At 46.1% G+C, this 20238-nt stretch overlaps 1 protein-coding gene across 4 annotated transcripts in view; it reads left to right on the forward strand.

Moving 5' to 3' along the window:
* LOC143494579 (UPF0606 protein KIAA1549) overlaps nucleotides 1-19667 on the forward strand; it is a 45251-nt gene extending 25584 nt beyond the window's left edge. The window contains exons 7-22 of one of the 4 annotated variants that reach the window (XM_076992348.1): nucleotides 395-584; nucleotides 675-734; nucleotides 848-1017; nucleotides 2482-2659; nucleotides 3113-3297; nucleotides 6522-6677; nucleotides 8214-8422; nucleotides 9533-9669; nucleotides 10798-11006; nucleotides 12068-12297; nucleotides 12441-12585; nucleotides 12738-13040; nucleotides 14377-14429; nucleotides 15875-16017; nucleotides 16200-16327; nucleotides 16639-19667. In XM_076992348.1, coding sequence (XP_076848463.1) covers nucleotides 395-584; nucleotides 675-734; nucleotides 848-1017; nucleotides 2482-2659; nucleotides 3113-3297; nucleotides 6522-6677; nucleotides 8214-8422; nucleotides 9533-9669; nucleotides 10798-11006; nucleotides 12068-12297; nucleotides 12441-12585; nucleotides 12738-13040; nucleotides 14377-14429; nucleotides 15875-16017; nucleotides 16200-16327; nucleotides 16639-16836 — 2694 coding nt within the window. In that variant the 3' untranslated portion in view covers nucleotides 16837-19667. The remainder of the gene's footprint in view (nucleotides 1-394; nucleotides 585-674; nucleotides 735-847; nucleotides 1018-2481; nucleotides 2660-3112; nucleotides 3298-6521; nucleotides 6678-8213; nucleotides 8423-9532; nucleotides 9670-10797; nucleotides 11007-12067; nucleotides 12298-12440; nucleotides 12586-12737; nucleotides 13041-14376; nucleotides 14430-15874; nucleotides 16018-16199; nucleotides 16328-16638) is intronic. The other 3 variants (XM_076992349.1, XM_076992350.1, XM_076992351.1) reach the window with 3 other exon arrangements.
* The last annotated feature ends 571 nt before the right edge of the window (nucleotides 19668-20238 follow it).

The following is a 20238-nucleotide window of genomic DNA, read 5'->3' on the forward strand; positions in this document are numbered from 1 at the left end:
AGGTTGTGTGAGGTGAGATGAACAGGAGACTCCCCAAACAGGAACCAAGGACTCGGAAGGACTCTGGAAAGTTTTTGTATGAAGTAATAATGTCTGAATAGTGTGTTTGACTGGCAAAGAGAACGTGTACTGATTGCTTAAATGCAAATAACTGACGTGATTTTAATCATGTTTATTTTTTATGGGGGTTGTTTTTCTTTGAATAATTTTACCTTCCAGCGAGGCTAAATTTCTTTCATTTTTTGTGTAAGAGAAAGCTGGTAAACAGCAGACATTTTCATAGCATGTTTGCTTGTCATTATCAAGAATGGCAAAGATTTTATTTTATTTTTTTTTTTGTTTTTTTTCCCCTTTTCATATGTAGCAGAATGTAACGTTCCAAACTGCATTTCAGGTGTTGAATATCACGCAGAGTCCTGTGACCAAGGCACAAAGACAGCTGAGTGGACCCGTAGACCTCACGTTTGTGGTTTATGCTGCTCATGGGTACATACTGGGGTCAGAGGTCAGCGCTCTCCTTAGACAACTTAGCCTGGTGGAGTTCAGCTACTACATGGGTTACCCGGTCCAGCAGATAGCCGAACGTGAGTCTTCACTGACATACGTTCATGCTCAAGTCGTTGGACTCCATCTCTCGGTTGATGTGGCTGATGGTGTATTTCCTATATCCACAGCATTCCACTACCCAGAGCTGAACACCACCCAGCTGCTACGATCCTCCTGGGTGAAAACAGGTGCATTGTCCTCATCATTATTATTTATTTGCTTTATTCAACTAAACCCTTATTTCTCCAATAACTGCACCGTTTCTGCGAGATGGTTAGATGTGTTTTTTATGTATGTCCAGTCTTACTGGGTGTGGCAGAGGGGCATGTGAGTGACCGGATCTTCCAGGCCACGATGGAGAGGAGATTGGCGGTGCTGCTGGGGGAGGTGCTAAGGGAGGAGCTGGGGGCGGAGCTTAGCAGATGGCGGCGCTTCAGACGAGCCACCAGCATGGGCAACAGCAGTGTGCAGGTAACATTCTGCCGGGGTCTGTCCCACTGCCTTCATGCAGATATTGCCTGTTCACCTGCTCTGTAGGTACATGGAAAATTCAGCAGCAGCTTCAAAGCCTGTATTTTTACTTATTTATTGTTCTTGTTGTTTGGTTGTTTGTTTGTCTTGGGGGTGGTTGTGTGTGTGTGTGTGTGTGTGTGTGTGTGTGTGTGTGTGTGTGTGTGTGTGTGTGTACACCAAACACTTGCTCTGGTCCTCTACATTACATCTGTGGGTTATCGTGGAAGTCCTCATTATGGAAATTCCCATACGTCTCAGCATCTCTGGCTTCTAAATGGCTCTTTCATGCCCCCCACCCCTCCCCCCCAGCACCTGCCCCATTCTGCACACCATCATTCAGACCCATGAGTATCCATGGCAACATCCCTATTCATCCCTGGGCCACTGAGCAACTCGCTGGCTTCAGCTGTCCCCACAGGGCAGCTAGCTGATACCAGATCAATTATTGAACACTCCTCCTAGATGGCTAGAGTGCTTCTCCAGCATAGTGTGTGTTCATCCTGGACGGAGGGGAGAGGTCTTTTCCTGTTTCACGCGGGGCACACAGAGCAGGACAGTCTGCTTGCACCGTGTGGAGCTGTCAGTGTGATTAAATACAGCCCGGTTTTACACCAGACCCCCTTCACACACTGACCTTTAGTTCCTCCTAACTGCTCGTGATGCTGCTAATGCTAATGCAACCTTCAGCACTACCAGCATTACCTTTAATGAACTAATTTAGCCGAATGTGAATATAGAATAGATCTACTGAAAATACGTCTGTATTTATACCGTGCACAAAAACGATTTAATGTAATTGATCTAATTATGAATGTGAAATATCAGATAATATCAATGGAAGATCTTTCATGGTCAGAAATGGTAATGTGTTTGGATTCTTTGAGTAGTTGTTGGATGATGTAGATGGATGGTGGTCACACTGCTAAATTGCCTCCTAATGCAGTGGAGACCCATCTTTCACTGTCAGGATGTTGCCTAAGTTAGCTACTTACACTTTAATACAGTCTGAAAGGGGAGCTAGCGGGAGCTCAGAAGGCACTGGAGCCTGGCTAGCTGGAGCCCAGTACTTAGCGTTTGTAATGTAGGTCAAGTTCAGGTAGCGTCTCCCCCCTCCACCACAGTAAGGCAGACACAGTATGGGGAATCTCTCCACATTCTCCAGCTGCTCTCTCCAGCTCTCACTCACCTGATTTTTTTGCCACTTTATTTTATTTTTTTTATGTTTTCATTGCATTTGTGTGTGTGTGTGTGTGTGTGTGTGTGTGTGTGTGTGTGTGTGTGTGTGTGTGTGTGTGTGTGTGTGTGTGTGTGTGTGTGTGTGTGTGAAAGGGTAATATTTGTGGGTTTGATTCTGTAACCAGTGGTGCTCTATCTAAAACAACTAACTGTGAGGTGCTGTGTTGTGTGTGGTGTTTGGTGCAGGTTGTGCAGACTACTCGGCCGGCGGGGTCCGATAACCCCCTGGAGATGATCTACTTTGTGGAAGCTGCCAGTGGCGAGAGGCTGCCAGCAGACACCACTGCCGGCCTGCTGAACCTGCTGGAGGTGCAGCATGCCGCCATCGTGCTGGGCTACCGCATCCGGGGCGTCCTGGCCCAACGTGAGTGTCCGCCCAGGACCGGCCCACACGGACCCCGCGCTGGTCTGAATCAAATGTTCGCGACAGCTCTCCCCGCCCCTAGGTTTACTTGCTACGGCGCTATTTCTGAAGCGACTTCATCCACTCCACCTACAGCAGACGGAAGCTTCTAGTCTCAATCCACTTAATGCAGACCTGAAAAACGGTCTCTGCAATCTTTGGCTGCACACACATGTTCGCAAGCGTTAACAGTAATTCACCGTCATCCTAGGTCGCCAAGCACATGCTTCTGGCCTTGCAGTGTTATTAAATGCTACCCTTTTTTGATTTATATTACATTTGATATTTTGCCGCAGGTAACAATCAATGTGGGATCCATGTTCTCAGTGTATTTAGCATGTACTGTAAGTATGTAGCATTTAAGGTAAGCATGCAATCATGCTTGTGATGCTCTGTTTGCCTCTGTGTGTTTAGCTGTAGAGAAGCAGGTGTCGTCAGCCTCGGACATGGAGAGCACCACCACGTGGATTATAGTGGGAGTGGTGGTGCCGGTGGTGCTGGTGGTGATCATCATAACTGTGTTGTATTGGAAACTGTGCCGCACGGATAAGCTGGAGTTCCAGCCAGATGCTGTGAGCGCCGCCCAGCAGAGGCAGAAAGTAAGTCAGGATCAGTTTCTCTCCTACAGCTACTGCTGATATCCCACTGATCTCTCACAGCCATCACTGATCTCCCACAGACACCACTGATCTCCCATAGACACCACTGATCTCCCATAGACACCACTGATCTCTCACAGCCATCACTGATCTCCCACAGACACCACTGATCTCCCACAGACACCACTGATCTCCCATAGACACCACTGATCTCTCACAGCCATCACTGATCTCCCACAGACACCACTGATCTCCCACAGACACCACTGATCTCCCATAGACACCACTGATCTCCCATAGACACCACTGATCTCCCACAGACACCACTGATCTCCCACAGACACCACTGATCTCCCACAGACACCACTGATCTCCCATAGACACCACTGATCTCCCACAGCCATCACTGATCTCCCATGGCCAGCACTGATCTGCCATGGATACCACTGATTTGCAGTGGTCACCACTGATCTTCCAATGATCTCCAATTGAACTCCCATGGCCACCACTGAGCTCCCACTGATCTCCCACTGATCTCCCATGGCCACCACTCATCTCAGACTGATCTCCCATTGAACTCCCATGGCCACCACTAATCTCCTACTGATCTCCCATGGCCACTACTGATCTCCTACTGATCTCCAACTGATCTCCCATGGTCACCGGTGATCTTCCACTGATCTCCTACTGATCACACACATGTGCGCGTGCACGTGCGTGTGTGCTGGTGTGTGCTGGTGTGTGCTGGTGTGTGTGTGTGTGTGTGTGTGTGTGTGTGTGTGTGTGTGTGTGTGTGTGTGTGTGTGTGTGTGTGCTGGTGCGTAGGTAGTGAAAGCCCCTCCAGATTTCGTGTTTCGGGCCATGTCTGGTCCTGCCGTCTACACCAAGGTTCCGCGTTCCTCTCGCTCCTTGCTTGCAGGGTTGCACTGCTAAAGGACTGATGGTCTCTGCTTTGCCTGGTTCTCTGTGTGGGACTGATCTCAGACACTCCCAGTCTGTCCTCACAGGTCTTTCTGAATCTTCAGGATCAGTTATTTTCTGTATTTATATATCTATACATACAGTAAATACTAATAGCTAATAATGCTTAAAATGTATTAATGAACTAATGCACAATTAAATCTACAAATAAATATATAATTAGATCAGTTAATATTTAACAGTCAGTTTTTAATTACCGGTAGATAAGTATTAAAGTCAAATATTAGTCAGCTAAATGCCAAATCCAACACGTGTGTATCCATGGATTGTGATGAGTGATGACCACCAATCATTCAGCTCACATTTCTTATTGAAGTTGTTTAATAATATTAGTGTGATCATCCATATTGTGTACTGCTATGTCTATATTAGCATGTGTTTCTGTACGAAAGTGGTTTTCAGTAACTATACACAAATATACTCAGCTACTCTAAACCATAACCATTTGTTATCAATAAACCTGAAGTTCAAAGACAACATAAAGGAGACTGACAGCCTTGTTTTCTCGTAAGACGAATAGAGGTCAGAACAGCAGTACAGAGAAAAACAGCAATATTAGCGGCAAACTATTAAATGTGACTGCGCGCAAAATACTAAATTACATTTGCAATTTAAAAGTACACAACTATATTTACATGTTTGCAATGGGTTGACTGTTATGAATAATAATAAGTAGGTAGATGCTGTATTTATGAGTGGTAGGCTATATGTCCTAAATGTCCTTTCTGAGGTTAAAGGTCAGCGTGTGCATGTATGCATATGTGCCACAGTCCTTCACAGTTTTCATAATCAGCTCTTCGGTGGTCAGAAAAAGCTATTGCTATTGGTCCTTGGAGCTTGTGAAAGATACTATATAAATGGAAATTGTTATTGCTATTGATGCAAGAACTTATTGTCCTGAATTGATTAACTGATGGCAGTAGTTCAAACATGGAGTGACTGGGGTGTGTGGTGTCTTTGGTGATTCTGCTGAGCCTTCTTCAGCCGCAGTAGGAATGATTTTCATTGATCTTCCTCTAGAAATTCACCACCAATTCTGCGGAAGCAGGGCTTTTTAGCTTTTTTGAGCGTTGTTAGAGGTCAGCAGATTTGACATACAAACTCCAAAGGAATTTTAGTCTTTCCACCCTTCACTGCTTCTCCGTGGATGTGGTGGGCAGGTGGTCTATCTCCTTTGTTCCCGTGAAGTCGAGATCTCTTTGGTCTTAGAGGTGTTACAGACCAAGTTGTTGTCCCTAGACCACTCGGCTAGATGCTCGAACTCAGGCCTGTAGGCCTGGAGAGTGTGAAAAGAGTAGGCTTCAGTGCATTTGCTAAAATGTGTTTAGGATAAGTGTGGAGGAGGTGTGATCTCCAATTCTGACCTTCTGTGAAAAAGTCCATGACCTGCTAGCATGTAGAAGAACTAAGGCCCAGGCCCAGGTGTTCTAACCAGGAGGCAAACTGATGTTTATCCTCATGAAATAATGGTACTGATGTGTGAAACACAATCTTTCCTATAGTATTTCATTAGGCGTTAGTGCCACTGGATAGCCACTGGAGTCGGGAACTTCACAGTTAATTTCTTGGGCACCGGGATGATGATACAGGACTTCAGACATGCTCAACCAGCATTTGAGAACTGTGTGATTAAAATCCACTGCTACAAGGAACCAGTTTTGAACTACAGATCCAGGCAGCAATGCTTACTGATCATATCCGTGGTTGAGCGTGTGTTTATGTAGACGCACAGCGTTCCTCCTCTGGTGGTCCCAGAGTCCTTAGTCAGGTCTGCTCTGTAAACGGAGGCACCAGCCAGCTCGATGGAAGCATCTGGCACATTTAAGGTCCAGCCAGGTCAATGCGATGTTCGTGATACAGTGAGTTGTTTTAACTCTGATCTCATCCACCTTGTTACCAAGAGACCTTGGCGAGGAACAGGAGAGGGGAGTGCTGGTCTGTACACATTAGCGTTTAGCGCCTGGCTTCCTCTCACTCTCACACCTCTCACTCACAATTCTAAAGATCTCTTTGATTAAGTGCACATTCAGAACTACCACATGTGCAGAGCTACAGGCTCCTGTGGTGATTGTCCCCAATGAAGTTCCAGATCTTCTTTTACCTCATTGTACAGCACCTCAGGTCTTACTAACAGGGGTTTATTTTGCTGTTGGTGTGACGTTGGTTTGTTGTTGTAGTCAGAGCAAAAACCCAATCACCTGTCTCTCCTTTCCCTCTGTCCATTTTGTCCATTCCCTGATCAGTCCAGCTCTTCATTACAGAAATCCATACCCCCAGTGCAGAGGTCAACGGTCCCGGTCAGACCTAACAAGCTAGAGGTTATGGAGAGCGTTAATGAAGATGAGGAAGAAGAAGAGGAAGAGGAGAGAAGGAAGAGAAAGAAGAAGGAGAAGAGAAGGGTGAGAGTAAAAATAGAAGAGGTATAGCAAGAGGGTTGTAAAGTAGTACTGAGGACATGTAGCACCTCTTGAAGATATTAGTGTCCTGGTAGTTTATAGTTTCAAGGCGTGTGGCGGTGCACAGTTCAGTTCATACCACAGCTTGGACATCATGGTTTGGTAGGTTGGTGCAAGTGGAAAAAAGTAACAAGACAAACACATGTACCATTACACCCCTAGGAAAAAGTCTGAAAAAGATACCTCGCCCTGCGGTGAGTTCTTTTCAGTCTTGTAGTACCAAGTTCTGTAGTATTGTAGTGGGCAGATTGTGTCTGTACCTGGATGTGCCTGCGATTATCTGCGTGTCTTTCGCTGCGACGTGTCTGTCGCTGCGACGTGTCTGTCTGCGTGTCCATAGCTGTTCCCTCCACTCCATACATACTTCACAACTGCACACTGCTTCCCTGGAGATGGAGCGACAGGGTAGAAAAGCCAAAAAACGTTAACAAGTAAAATTCGCAAGAGTGTAGAAGATGGACTGCGGAGAACCATGAGAGGAGAAGAACTGCTGGAGATGTTTCAGTGCTGGAGATGTTTCGGTGCTGGAGGTGTTTCGGTGCTGGAGATGTTTCGGTGCTGGAGATGTTTCAGTGCTGGAGGTGTTTCAGTGCTGGAGATGTTTCAGTGCTGGAGATGTTTCAGTGCTGGAGATGTTTCAGTGCTGGAGATGTTTCGGTGCTGGAGGTGTTTCAGTGCTGGAGGTGTTTCAGTGCTGGAGGTGTTTCAGTGCTCGCTGTGCAGCGTGGCTGAACAATCACTGTTGATCCTTCCCATTAGCTCTGAGTAGAGCATTGAAAACAGCACCAGCCAGTATGAGTGACTTGCCTGAAAGATCCCAAAGATGTCCTGTGGCAGAAGGGAGAACATGAAATCTAATTTGAACTGCAGCAGTGTACTTCAAACATCACATGTACTGCAAAAACTGCATTCATTACAGTTCCCTTAAGTGCATGTGATTTTACACCGACTGATTTTACAAAACGACTGTAGATTACTTTTTTTAGTTTTATACAGCTAGTGTGGGTGGGTTGATCCCTATAGAACCATGCACATTAAACAGCATTACAATACCTGGTCTGCTAATCACACACACACACACACACACACACACACACACACACACGGGAGAGCAGGTTGAATACACCACCTGTCATTCAGCCAATAGTCCTGACCTCACAGTCACCCCTCAACCTTGCGTTCATGTCCACCTGTTTATTCATCATCCCCTTAAATCTGTTTATTTATTTGAGGCGTATTGACTGTTTCCATTTATGAATGTGGGTTGGGTAATTCTGTATTATACAGAGCATTTGGTTACTGTTTTTTTGCATTCATGCCACTTGTCATCTGACCTGACACTTGTACTACATTCTTTACTTTCTCCTAAACTGAAGGTCATTCGTCTCTCTTGTGTCTCTGTCCGCTTCTCGATGTGCTCCTGCCAGTCCGGTCCTGCTGGGTTCACCCATGTCTCTGCTTGTCCCCCTGTCTCCTCAGCTGCAGCCTCCCAGTGTGAAGGGCTTCGACTTTGCTAAGCTGCACCTGGGCCAGCACAGCAAGGACGACCTGGTGGTGATCCAGGAGCCACTTCCCCTCCCTGCAGCCTCCAAGGAGACAGGGAGCGGAGAGACCGTCCAGGCGTCCACTCCCAAGTCCAAAGGTTCCTCCACCAAGGCCTCCCGCAGCGTCCAGCGCAAGAGGGGACGGTGAGAAAATCCCACCACCCAACCCACACCACCCAACCCCCACCACCCAACCCACACCACCCAACCCACACCACCCAACCCCCACAACCCAACCCCAAGCATCCAACCCCAAGCACCCAACCCCCACCACCCACCTTTGAAGTCAGAACAACATCCCCTCGAGGGTACTTCTGGCTTGCTAATGCATTTCTCAGGTTATGATGCTAGAATATTAAAATAACATGCATTCATTGATTTTAAGAGAGGAATTCAGTCAATACTGAGGTCTCTGTAAATCAATATAATGCTTTTAATGGGGTGTTTCCCTGTAGCCGCCCCTCAGTAGTTCCTGCATCTCAGTAATGGGAAGGCTCCAGCCCGCACGTTTTATTACCACACGGGTCTCCGTGTGTGAACTGAATTACCTCAGAGGCAGGTCTCCGCATGTGAAGTGTAAGAAAATCATTCAGAAACAGCAAAAAATATATATGGATGAGTTGACGTAATGTTCAAAATGAGACATACCGTTGATTATTAAGCACAACCCATAGGTATTACAAATTATAACTATTTCAATATTTAACAGATTGTGACTGTTGCTGTTTCAGTTTTTAAGGCCGAAAGCTTGAATATGGCCATCAGTTGTGAGGGTTGTAGCAGACCACTCGACATGCTGTGTGAACCTAACTGATGCAGTTTTGTCATCTTATTTAAATGGAATGAGTCCTCTCAGGAAGACAGAAGTGGGTCGTGTGTCCTTCTCATGCCTCCTTCAAGCCCGCCTTATGAGCACTCGTTCAAACGAACGTGCTACTCTTTTACAATGCAAGAGGGGAAATGCGTTAATTATGAATTTTTCAGCAGATGTTGCTGGGCTGGATTGGCCATTGCATTAATCAGAATCTAAATGAGGAAACATTAATAATTTGCAGTCAATTATAATATCCGAGTGAAGGCATCTGCTTCTCGTGATTACATGGACAGCGCTGTTTTTAACTGTGTCGATGAGGATCGCCTTTGTTTTACGCTTCCTGTGGCTCTGGGCCTGATGCTCTCAACAGGCGCTGCTGACCGAGCTCTGGATCTGCAGAAATAGCTTTGTGATGAGTTCCGCTGTGGTCTGTGTTACAGGATTTCACCTTCGGACGCTGATTCCGTGGGAAGCGACCCGTCCAGCGAGCGGGAGACGCCCGAGGAGAACCCACGGCAGAATGCCGCCAGCACGGAGGCCCGGCAGCAGCGCAAGACGGCGGCTAACGGGCTGGACGGTGAGGCCAGCGTTGTTCGCCAGACCGCCTGATACGCCACCGTTACGGCTCCCGCGTGGGGAAGTGAAGACTGAAATGGAGGGAGTGTTCAAAAGAGACCGGGAAAGACAAAAAGACAATACACCCACTTAGCCGAGTGTTTCAGTGGGTTATTAACCACCCGAGCCCACATGTGATCCGCTTTTAACCTTCCACCCCTTACTCCTGCTCAATTCTTTTCAGCAGTTCAGTAGTCGTTCAGAAGGTTGGCGTGCTCATCTCGTTCAGTAGTATAGTGTGACGGGACTAATGGCACTCATCAGCCCTGGTCCTTTCTGCCCTCTCTCTCCTTCCCCCCTCTCTCTCTCCAAACTCTCCCTCTCTCTCTCTCCTTCTCCCCCTCTCTCCTTCCCTCCCTCTCTCTCTCCAAACTCTCCCTCTCACCCTGTGACTGACAGCTTGTGTCAGGCTAGATACAGACGATCTGTTCTGTTGTGCCTGCAGATTCATGTCTCTCCTCCAGGGTGTGTGTTTCCCCTACAGGTTCCCCCCCATCCAACACAAGCTGAACCTGGAAGTCTCACTCTCTTGCTCTTTTTCTCTGCCTGCCTTTCTCTGTCTCTTTCTGTCAGGAAGTAATATGGTCATTAATAGTATCTCTACTCTATAAAGTAGAATAGTTTGTGGTGACAGAGCGGTTTTGTGTGATGTATATTGTGATTTTACCAATATTCCTTTTGGAATATTTTTGGATTGTATTTTGGTTGCTATAAATTTTTCATCAGATGCTGGACATTTATCATTTTTTTCTGATATAGACTTTAAATTACAATTGTAGAACTTGAAACCTTTAGTGTCACTTTATCTTGGATACAGAATGCTGTGTGATAACTGACTCCTCAACTTTATGCAGTCCATATGGCTGGCTGCTGAATGTTTTACTTTATTTGAAAGGCAATACCCTCAGAGATACAGTAAACACTGCCCCCTGCTGGAATGGAATGGTGTTGCCAATACCTTGCAAACAGGGCCTTTGTTGTTCGACACATGTGTTATCTGTGCCTCACTCTAAACATATGCCTCACGATACATGGATTATGAAACTAGCTTCTATATGACAGCGGTCTAATTCAACCCTGATCTCTGCAGGCCCTCCTGCGGTCACCACGGAGGACGAGCAGGCCTCTTCAGCCTCCATGTTTGAGCACGTGGACCGGATATCACGTGCGGCGGACGTGCCCAGCAAACGCTTCTCCAGCAGCATCCAGCTGATCGCCCTGCAGCCCATGCCGACCCTGGCTGTCCCGCGGGCCCCGCCCCCCGACCACGCCGCCCCGGGAGCCAAGATCAACAAGGAGGTGCGCCAGTCCGCACACGCCTGACCACACAGATAATGCTAAATACACCTGACCGCACACGCCTGACCACACAGATCACGCTAAATACACCTGACCGCACACGCCTGATCGTACACGCCTGACCACACACGCCTTACCACAGACATTGCTGATCATACACTCCACACCACACTGTCCTGACCACCTGAGCAGCTTGGTGATCTGGGCCACAAACCTAACATGCCTGACTTCACATGGCTGACCGCACACATGTGATGATGCACGCCTGACTGTACTCTCAGAATTTGCAGACTGCAGACCGCACATGCCACACTCTATACACCAGACCATACAAACCAGACGGTACACTCCAGACAGTACACTCCAGACAGTACACTCCAGACGGTACACTCCAGACGGTACACTCCAGACAGTACACTCCAGACGGTACACTCCAGACAGTACACTCCAGACGGTACACACCAGACGGTACAGACCAGACTGTACAGACCAGACCACACATTTCAGACTGTACCTCCAATGCCAAACTTGAAGTGACTGGAAATACAGCCATTTGCTGGTTTCCTTTTCTTACAACCTAGAGTTCAATGACCTGAATGACAAAAAAACCTTTGTAGACACGTCTGCAAGAAATTTCTGGAACAGACACTGAATGTTGTTTCCTACGTCAGATAATACCAAAGGACTGTTTACAATTGCACTCCTTCACTCCTGTTGTCAGCTTGGTAATTGAGGATGTTGACGCACAATGACGGTGCTCCCTTACTCAGTAGACATGGTCATGATAAATAGAATATTGTATAAGTGTATTGGCAGATAGCAATAGGTCTTCCTGTCTCTTCTGTCCTCTGTCTCCTGCTCTCTGTCCCTCATTCTGTCTCCTTCCACCCCTTCCTCTCTGCCTCCTCCTCCTCCATCTTCTTCCTATTCTCTTTTCTCTCCCTCCCTCTTCCGCTCCTTTCTCTCTCCCCTCCCTCCTTCTGCCCACTCTCTCTCTCTCTCTCTCTCTCTCTCTCTCTCTCTTTCCCTCCTTCCCTATCTGCCTTTCTGTTTCTGTTCAGATCCAGGTTGCTCTGAGGCAGAAGTCTGAGATCGAGCACCATCGCAATAAGATCCGTCTGAGGGCTAAGAGGAAAGGTCACTATGACTTCCCCGCCATGGATGATGTCATTGATGGCCTGGGGGACCCCAAAGAGCAGGACCGCATCTACCAGAAAGCTCAGATGCAGATTGATAAGATCTTGGAGCCGGATGTCCACATGCCTCCCCTCTACACGGAGCCCAAGAAAAGGTTGGAGACAGCATGCCTAACTGCAGCCCCACTTTAAGTCATTTGCAAAGTATTTTGGGCTCATGTTGACTTGGCTTTGTGCTTAGACATATTCAGTATAATTGTGGGCATGTGTGTGTGCGTATGTGTTTGTGTGTGTGCAGTGGCCGAGAGAGGCGTTCCCCCAGGCAGAAGAAGAGACAGCACGTGAACGGGGACGTCCCAGACGCAGACAGAGACAGGCTCATCACCACAGACAGCGACGGCACATATAAGAAATACCCAGGCGTCAATAATATAGCATATGTGGTCAGTTCACTCATTCAGTGTTTATGCTTCTTCTCTTACTTTTGGAATTGTTTACAACAGCATAATAATAACACATGTTTTGGTTGATATTAAATTATGCATATGATTATGCATATTTATAATATATCTGCATATTTCTCTGTCCCCTACAGTCGGATCCAGACCAGGGCCCTGAGCTCAACAGCCCGTCTCCTACTGATGATGTATTTCTGGGTCCGGCGTCGCCCCCGCCAGGCCACGCCCCCCCTCCTCCCCCCTACCTGCCCCCGCAGGCCTCCATAGAGGAGGCCCGCCTGCAGATGCACACCCTGCTGGATGACGCATTCGCCCTGGTGTCTCCCTCCTCGCAGGGCAGTAACACGGGCGTCTCGCTGCCCGCTGCTCCCTCCAGCCCCCCGTCCCGCGGCCCGCCGCCCTGGGGCCCCTCCTACGCCGGCCTCGGCCACTTCCCCGCGGTAAGACAAACTCAGCTGAGCGCAGAGACTAAATTTTAAAAGTATTGCCTCTTATTTCCTCTCTTTGGCAACACAGCAGGTTTTACCTTCATTGCGGCACAGATATTTCATGCCTCGGTCCACAGCATATGCACCTACGTGAGATTTTTTTACCGTCATTATCGTCAGAAACATTAATTCTTCTGTCTCTACACATATGCTTTGTGCTACATGGCTGGGTGCAGATGCATATCAACAGTAGTATACAGGACTACAGAATGCTCCTGTAGTGTTATTAGAACAGTGCCATGGTCTTCTGCGTGATTCTGTTATGGCCATCTGCAAGGCAGACTGACAGCGCTAGTCTCTTAAGCTGGGGGCTGTACACCAGGCTAATCGGATGGAGACATTTCCATGTGTCTGCCTTGAGTACCCTGTAATCCTGTGTGTTGGGGTTTTCCTGCTTTTAGCTAATGACTCCTAGACTCATTCTCGATTGCTAGTAACGTGATGAGCTTGGATCTTATGGTCAGGGTGTGGCAGTATAGCAAAAATAGAGCCATGAAATGACTATGAATAAGAGTATGAATCTCAGTAGTTATATGGCTGGACAGAAACAGTATAGCAGTACACTGCTTGAAAAAGGGCTTAAAAACCTGAATTGGCTATGATCATATTGCAATGAACAGAGAGTGGTTTTTATGACGTATGGTGTTATATTAGTATATAGAAAAGCTGATATGTGTCCCTGGACCTGTCTTGACGGCCACAGACTTTACTGACTGTGCTGCCGATGGATGGGTCTAACATTCCTGATTAAACACACAGCTCGGTGTAGAGGGTGGAGAGCCAGAACTGCTCTATGGGCCCTTCATTATCTCTGGATGAAAAGCCTTCACTTGTAATGCTAGAGGATCGCTAACAGTGCTTGTATCAAATTAGGTTAATGGTTGCTATTTATTTATTATCTATTTATTGGTATTTAGACATCAAGTCCTGTTCCTGTGTGTGTGTGTGTGTGTGTGTGTGTGTGTGTGTGTGTGTGTGTGTGTGTGTGTGTGTGTGTGTGTGTGTGTGTGTGTGTGTGTGTGTGTGTGTGTGTGTACATTTAAATGTACACCTCCAACAGTAGCACTGCCCTTCACACGCTCAGTTGCATCATGAATTAGCACCTGCATACACCAGGAATCAGGAAGCTAAATATTTAGAGTTCAAAAAGTCTAAAATGTTCTACAATTTAAAATGTTAAATTTGTGTGTGTGTGTGTGTGTGTGTGTGCGTGTGTGTGTGTGTGCGTGTGTGTGTGTGTGTGTGTGTGTGTGTGTGTGTGTGTGTGTGTGTGCGTCTCCCTTTTCAGAGATATGCTGAGTTAGGTCTCCCACCTTCTACAGTGCAAGCATTACTGCACAGGTGAGTCTCCTGGAGCCCAAAGGTCTCTCTACATCACATGTGTCAAAGTCAAGGCCCGCGGGCCGGGCCAGATCTGGCCCGCGAATTGATTATCTATGGCCCCCTGGATGATATTTAATTACTATTAGAACCGGCCTGCAGGCCACAGCCGCCCGATGGTGTTTTGCACGCACAAACACTACATTCCCCACAATGCAACGGTAGCCCGTGAAGTCACTGCAGCGCGCACAAGCGGCGAGGGTCAGCGCGGCGAAAATTACGTAATCGCAGTCGTGCACCTCTCGAATTTTGTAACTTTGCGCGCACCAGTTAAACTTAATTAAGTAAATATTTATACATATAGTCGAAATGATTAGAAATAATTTGCTTTTTATTCACATTATTTAATGGTTGTTTATTTTCAAAACGCCCAAAATTAACGTCTTCACGTTCTCTCATGTTTCGTCCTGGAATTACAAGAGGCTCATATTTGTTAACGTAATACAAGAGAACTGTTCAGTCAGATAGATATTTGTTGTGAAACGAAGTAGTTACAATTTCAAGCATTTTCAAGTACTTTAGCCTAAATTCCAGCAATTTTCAAACCTTTATTACTTTTTCCATTTAATGTACAAAACATGTTTTCTTTGAAGGAAGTTTGTTTTTATCTGTTTGCTTGTTGAAAAATGTTTTCACTTGAAATTACTGACAGATCCATAAGAAAATATTGCTTTATTCATTTAGGCATTAAATAATATACACTGTGTTAGGTCTTGGTTCAATAGGCTATGTGCAATCATTTCAATATGTTTTAATAAACATTGAACCAGTCCGGCCCTCGGCTTGTAGCAAATTTGGTTTTTTGGCCCTCGGTGTATTTGACTTTGACACCCCTGCTCTACATGCTCTACATGTGAATATGCACCACTGGTTTCTAATGGGCATTTTACTATTAGATGATCTTCTCCTGAATTTTAAATTTTTTTTCATGTGGCCCCTTTTGGAAGCTGGACCCTCTTTAAAAAACTTGCTTATAAGATTTTTTATGCCATTCATCAAGACAGGAATACATTTCTGGAGGGGGGGCACGACTTAAATTAAATGTAAATGTTATGTAAAATTGACCCAACAAGTTGAGTGCAGCGCTAGACACCACTAGAAGCAGTGAGGAGCAGATGTAGTGTTCATTAGGCAGGCATGATGCGCACCCACTCCACCACACAGTGTCCATTACAGTGTGTGGCTTTGCCCCTCCCTCTGTCCCTGTGTCCCAGGCCTTACCTCACCCACGGTCAAAGGCCATTTCACAGTCCTTCATCAATAATTCAAACAAGCACATTTCATTTCATCACTCCTGTGAAGCTCTGAACTTTTAGCTCCCCACTTACCTCACAACCCACTGTAGACACACAGGGGACGCCAGACGTATGAATAAAGCAACAACTGCATATGATGTGTTCCTCTAGGTCAGGATTGGGCTCCCGCTACCCACTAGGAGACGCTGTAGGTGGAGAGCGGCTGCAGGCTGAGGTGCTCTACAGCAGCAGAGGAGGGTACATGGACGAGCTGCCTTCTTCCGCCAGACCACGGCCAGTAGGGGGCTCCACAGGTACGCGCGTGCTTGAACAGTTGGTCAAGATGGACAAAAGCCTTTCTTCTACATGTAAAGGACTGCATTTCTGATCTGGTGTGTGTGTGTGTGTGTGTGTGTTTGTGTGTTTGTGTGTGTGTGTGTGTGTGTGTGTGTGTGTGTGTGTGTGTGTGTGTGTGTGTGTGTGTGTGTGTGTGTAGGTGCTCAGCTACATCACTTAAACCCAGTTAGTATGTCAAGTGTCATGGCTGAAGGCAGGTCAATTGGAGGTCTAAACTGGGGACCTCATCATGAAGAAGACTTCAGTAAACCTGCTATGAGAGACCCTGTAAGTTCAACAGGGTTCATGCTTTCCAATAGAAATGGCACTGATCTGAAATTACAGAATCGGATTGATATCAGCAAAAATTCTGGAACGGATATCAGTCAAGAAATGTTTTAAGGATGTTTATCCAATACTGATATTCAATATGCTTTAGTAATGCAATGCTTTAGTCTTGTACACCAAGATTTAAGTTTTTAATCATTTGGTTTATTTTTATATGTCATAAGCACCTCCTCTCACCTTATTTACTCTTCTGTTCTCGTTCCATGTCTTCTCTGCGTCTCCTGCATACTCCCTCATGTCTGGTGTTCCAGACCTCCAGGAATGGTCTAAGGGAGCCTACTGCTCCCCCGGCCCACCTGGACTCTGTAGCCCTGGGATACCCTGGCTCCGCCCCTCCCGAGGAGTACCCCTCCCCCAGCCACTCCTCCGCCTCGCTCATCAAAGCCATCCGGGAGGAGCTTATGCGTCTTTCCCAGAAACAAGCAGCTGTCAGCACCTACCACAGCTGAGCCTTGCCCCACCCCCTGGCTCCTTCAGGCTCCGCCCACAGCCATACGTCACGGCACTGCACTCTGCTTCCCGTGGAAGTGGTTCTGTGAGTGGGGAGGAGCCTGCTACATTGTTGCCGAAGCACTGTGCTAGGACAGGGCATTGTGACACTCTCGTGGGAGTGGCCACGTCACTGGTAGCTAAAGCTTTACCTGCAAATGAACATTATGTCCGATTCCCACCAAACACACATATTGATGACTCAGTATTGCTCCATCACTGACTCAGTACTGCTCCATCACTGACTCAGTATCGCTCCATCACTGACTCAGTATTGCTCCATCACTGACTCAGTACTGCTCCATCACTGACTCAGTACTGCTCCATCACTGACTCAGTATCGCTCCATCACTGACTCAGTACTGCTCCATCACTGACTCAGTACTGCTCCATCACTGACTCAGTACTGCTCCATCACTGACTCAGTATCGCTCCATCACTGACTCAGTACTGCTCCATCACTGACTCAGTACTGCTCCATCACTGACTCAGTATCGCTCCATCACTGACTCAGTACTGCTCCATCACTGACTCAGTACTGCTCCATCACTGACTCAGTATTGCTCCATCACTGACTCAGTATCGCTCCATCACTGACTCAGTATCGCTCCATCACTGACTCAGTATCGCTCCATCACTGACTCAATATTGCTCCATCACTGACTCAGTACTGCTCCATCACTGACTCAGTATCGCTCCATCACTGACTCAGTACTGCTCCATCACTGACTCAGTATCGCTCCATCACTGACTCAGTACTGCTCCATCACTGACTCAGTACTGCTCCAACACTGACTCAGCATTGCTCCATCACTGACTCAGCATTGCTCCATCACTGACTCAGTATCGCTCCATCACTGACTCAGTACTGCTCCAACACTGACTCAGTATTGCTCCATCACTGACTCAGTATCGCTCCATCACTGACTCAGTATCGCTCCATCACTGATTCAGTATTGCTCCATCACTGACTCAGTACTGCTCCATCACTGACTCAGTATCGCTCCATCACTGACTCAGTATCGCTCCATCACTGACTCAGTACTGCTCCATCACTGACTCAGTACTGCTCCATCACTGACTCAGTATCGCTCCATCACTGACTCAGTATCGCTCCATCACTGACTCAGTAATGCTCCTTTCATTTTCTTCTGTAGGTCTGCTCAACACAGACAGACTAAGCAACGCTGTTCTTAATGTAAACACTGTATCAAGACAGAGAACGAGCTTGGTGTTGGATTCAGTACTGGACTTGTACCTTTTTAGCCTCTTAGTAGTTTTTGCATTGAAGATATTTACCTTGCTTACTGTGACGTCATGGCAACCCAGAATCTCTGCTAGCATGTCATCACGCTCCCTTTGACCTGCACACGGTAGACCTGCAGCTACGACAACCACAGCTTATACACTATGATGTGTGCTGTGCAGCAGTGACTGGTGTCTCAGCAAGGAGCAGTGCTGTTTGTTTTTCACCTGACTAATATTCCCACAGGCCCTTGTGCTAGTGGACTTTGAACATTGAGAAGCAGTGTTCTTGATAGCTTAAAGACATGCTTAGAACCGTGCACTATTTTTCTAGATTTGGAGTTTGTCGTGTCCCTGGTAACTCCCTTTTCTAGACCCTTCTGTGGTGCTTTTCCTGTTCAGTGTTCTGGTCATGACTCACACACAGCCTTCTGCTGTAAGGGACAGAAGCTCCTAATGCGTCTGCTAATGTCACATGTGTATCTCTGAAATACAGTAGCTTTCAAGAAGTCTTGTTTTTTTCACTCGGTTCAGTTGTACATGCTGTTTTTGTTACATATTGCAAAGCTTGTCACTCGAGGTCTTAGTTCCCAGTTGCTGGAGGTCTTTAACCCAATGAGAACATGCCCTCAGCTCCATTACTCCTGCGTCAGACCCGATGATGTGCTTGTCGGTTTGTTCACTATATCCCTTTAAGACTGTACTAAAAGATGCTGAATCATTTGTACATTATTTACATGAGAAGATGCACTGCATTGGCTGTACATTAATAGTATTTAATGGAGACTCTTCATGAAAAAAGTCTTTAAAGTATTTTTCCAAATTAATAGTAACAATTAATCAGTAAGTACTAATTAAGTAATTGTACTAATGAGCATTATAAATTATAAAGTCATTTGGTTCAAGGACCAAAGTATTACCTCACTGAAGTTTTAACTGGGATGTTGCTGGATCTGTTTGTTCCAAATGTTCTGGAGGCAGATGTAAAGCAGTGCTTTAATCTCTGGTTGGATTTCACAGAATTTAATTTACAATATGTCAATTTACAGTCTGATTAACTGGATTGAGCTTACAGTCCCCCAGTCACTGTATAACACGTGTGTGTGTGTGTGTGTGTGTGTGTGTGTGTGTGTGTGTGTGTGTGTGTGTGTGTGTGTGTGTGTGTGTGTGTGTGTGTGTGTGTGTGTGTTGAGTTAACTATTCAGTTGGTCTTCCAGCTGTATGGGACTCAGACACTAACTCAGTCTACAGTACTGACGTTCACCCTTCTGTACATTGTTACATTATTTATGATCAAAATTGCATTCTTACATTTCCAAAACAAATTCTGTTACATGTTTAAATTGTCCAGTTAAAAAAGAAAATGCTAAAAACAAATGTTCCTCTGAACACATCTGAATGGTTTCAAACTGTTACAGTTCCTGAGTTTTCTGTTTTTTCTGTTTTGTAATTTTGAGTTGGACTGTGTGATGGAACTGCCTTTTTCTGTAGTTAAGAATTAACCAATTCTTTATTTAAATGACACTTTACAAAATAAAAATAGTAACCTGTGGATTTGCATGGCTCACTTGCGTGCTTCCATAAACAGTTATATCAGCGTTTGATCTCAGCAGTAGTATCCCTTGGGCTGCATCTGTAGTTTAATTGTCTAGAGCGCCATCTGCTGGGTGTAGTGGATATTTACTGTAGAAGATTGTCCTCGACGCAACACTGCATTTAGTTCAAGGAAAAGAAATTGCTATAGCCTACTGTCACTACAGTATCCTACTTTCAGACAATTTAGTCTTAATTAAAATGATTTTGGTTATATATATTATACATTTAAAACATCTTCATAGTGCTACATACATCCACAAGGCAAAAAAAAGAAACATTTACATGAATGAGTTCATGTTTCCACACACCACATATGGCTCCACTGTGCACTCTCACTGGGCTGGAAACTAAAGTCCTGTTTACATCCTCCAACAAAAGAGCAGATTAATGATTCATTGGCTCTCTACTGTCCAATTTGTATGCCGTGTAATGTGATGAGCAAGTGCTAATGCTAGTGCTAACGTTTACACCATCAAATGCCCAAACACAAAATGTGTTTTCTGATCTGTTTCAGATCTTTC

Source organism: Brachyhypopomus gauderio, chromosome 2 (genome assembly GCF_052324685.1).
Source record: "Brachyhypopomus gauderio isolate BG-103 chromosome 2, BGAUD_0.2, whole genome shotgun sequence".
NCBI lineage: Eukaryota > Metazoa > Chordata > Actinopteri > Gymnotiformes > Hypopomidae > Brachyhypopomus > Brachyhypopomus gauderio.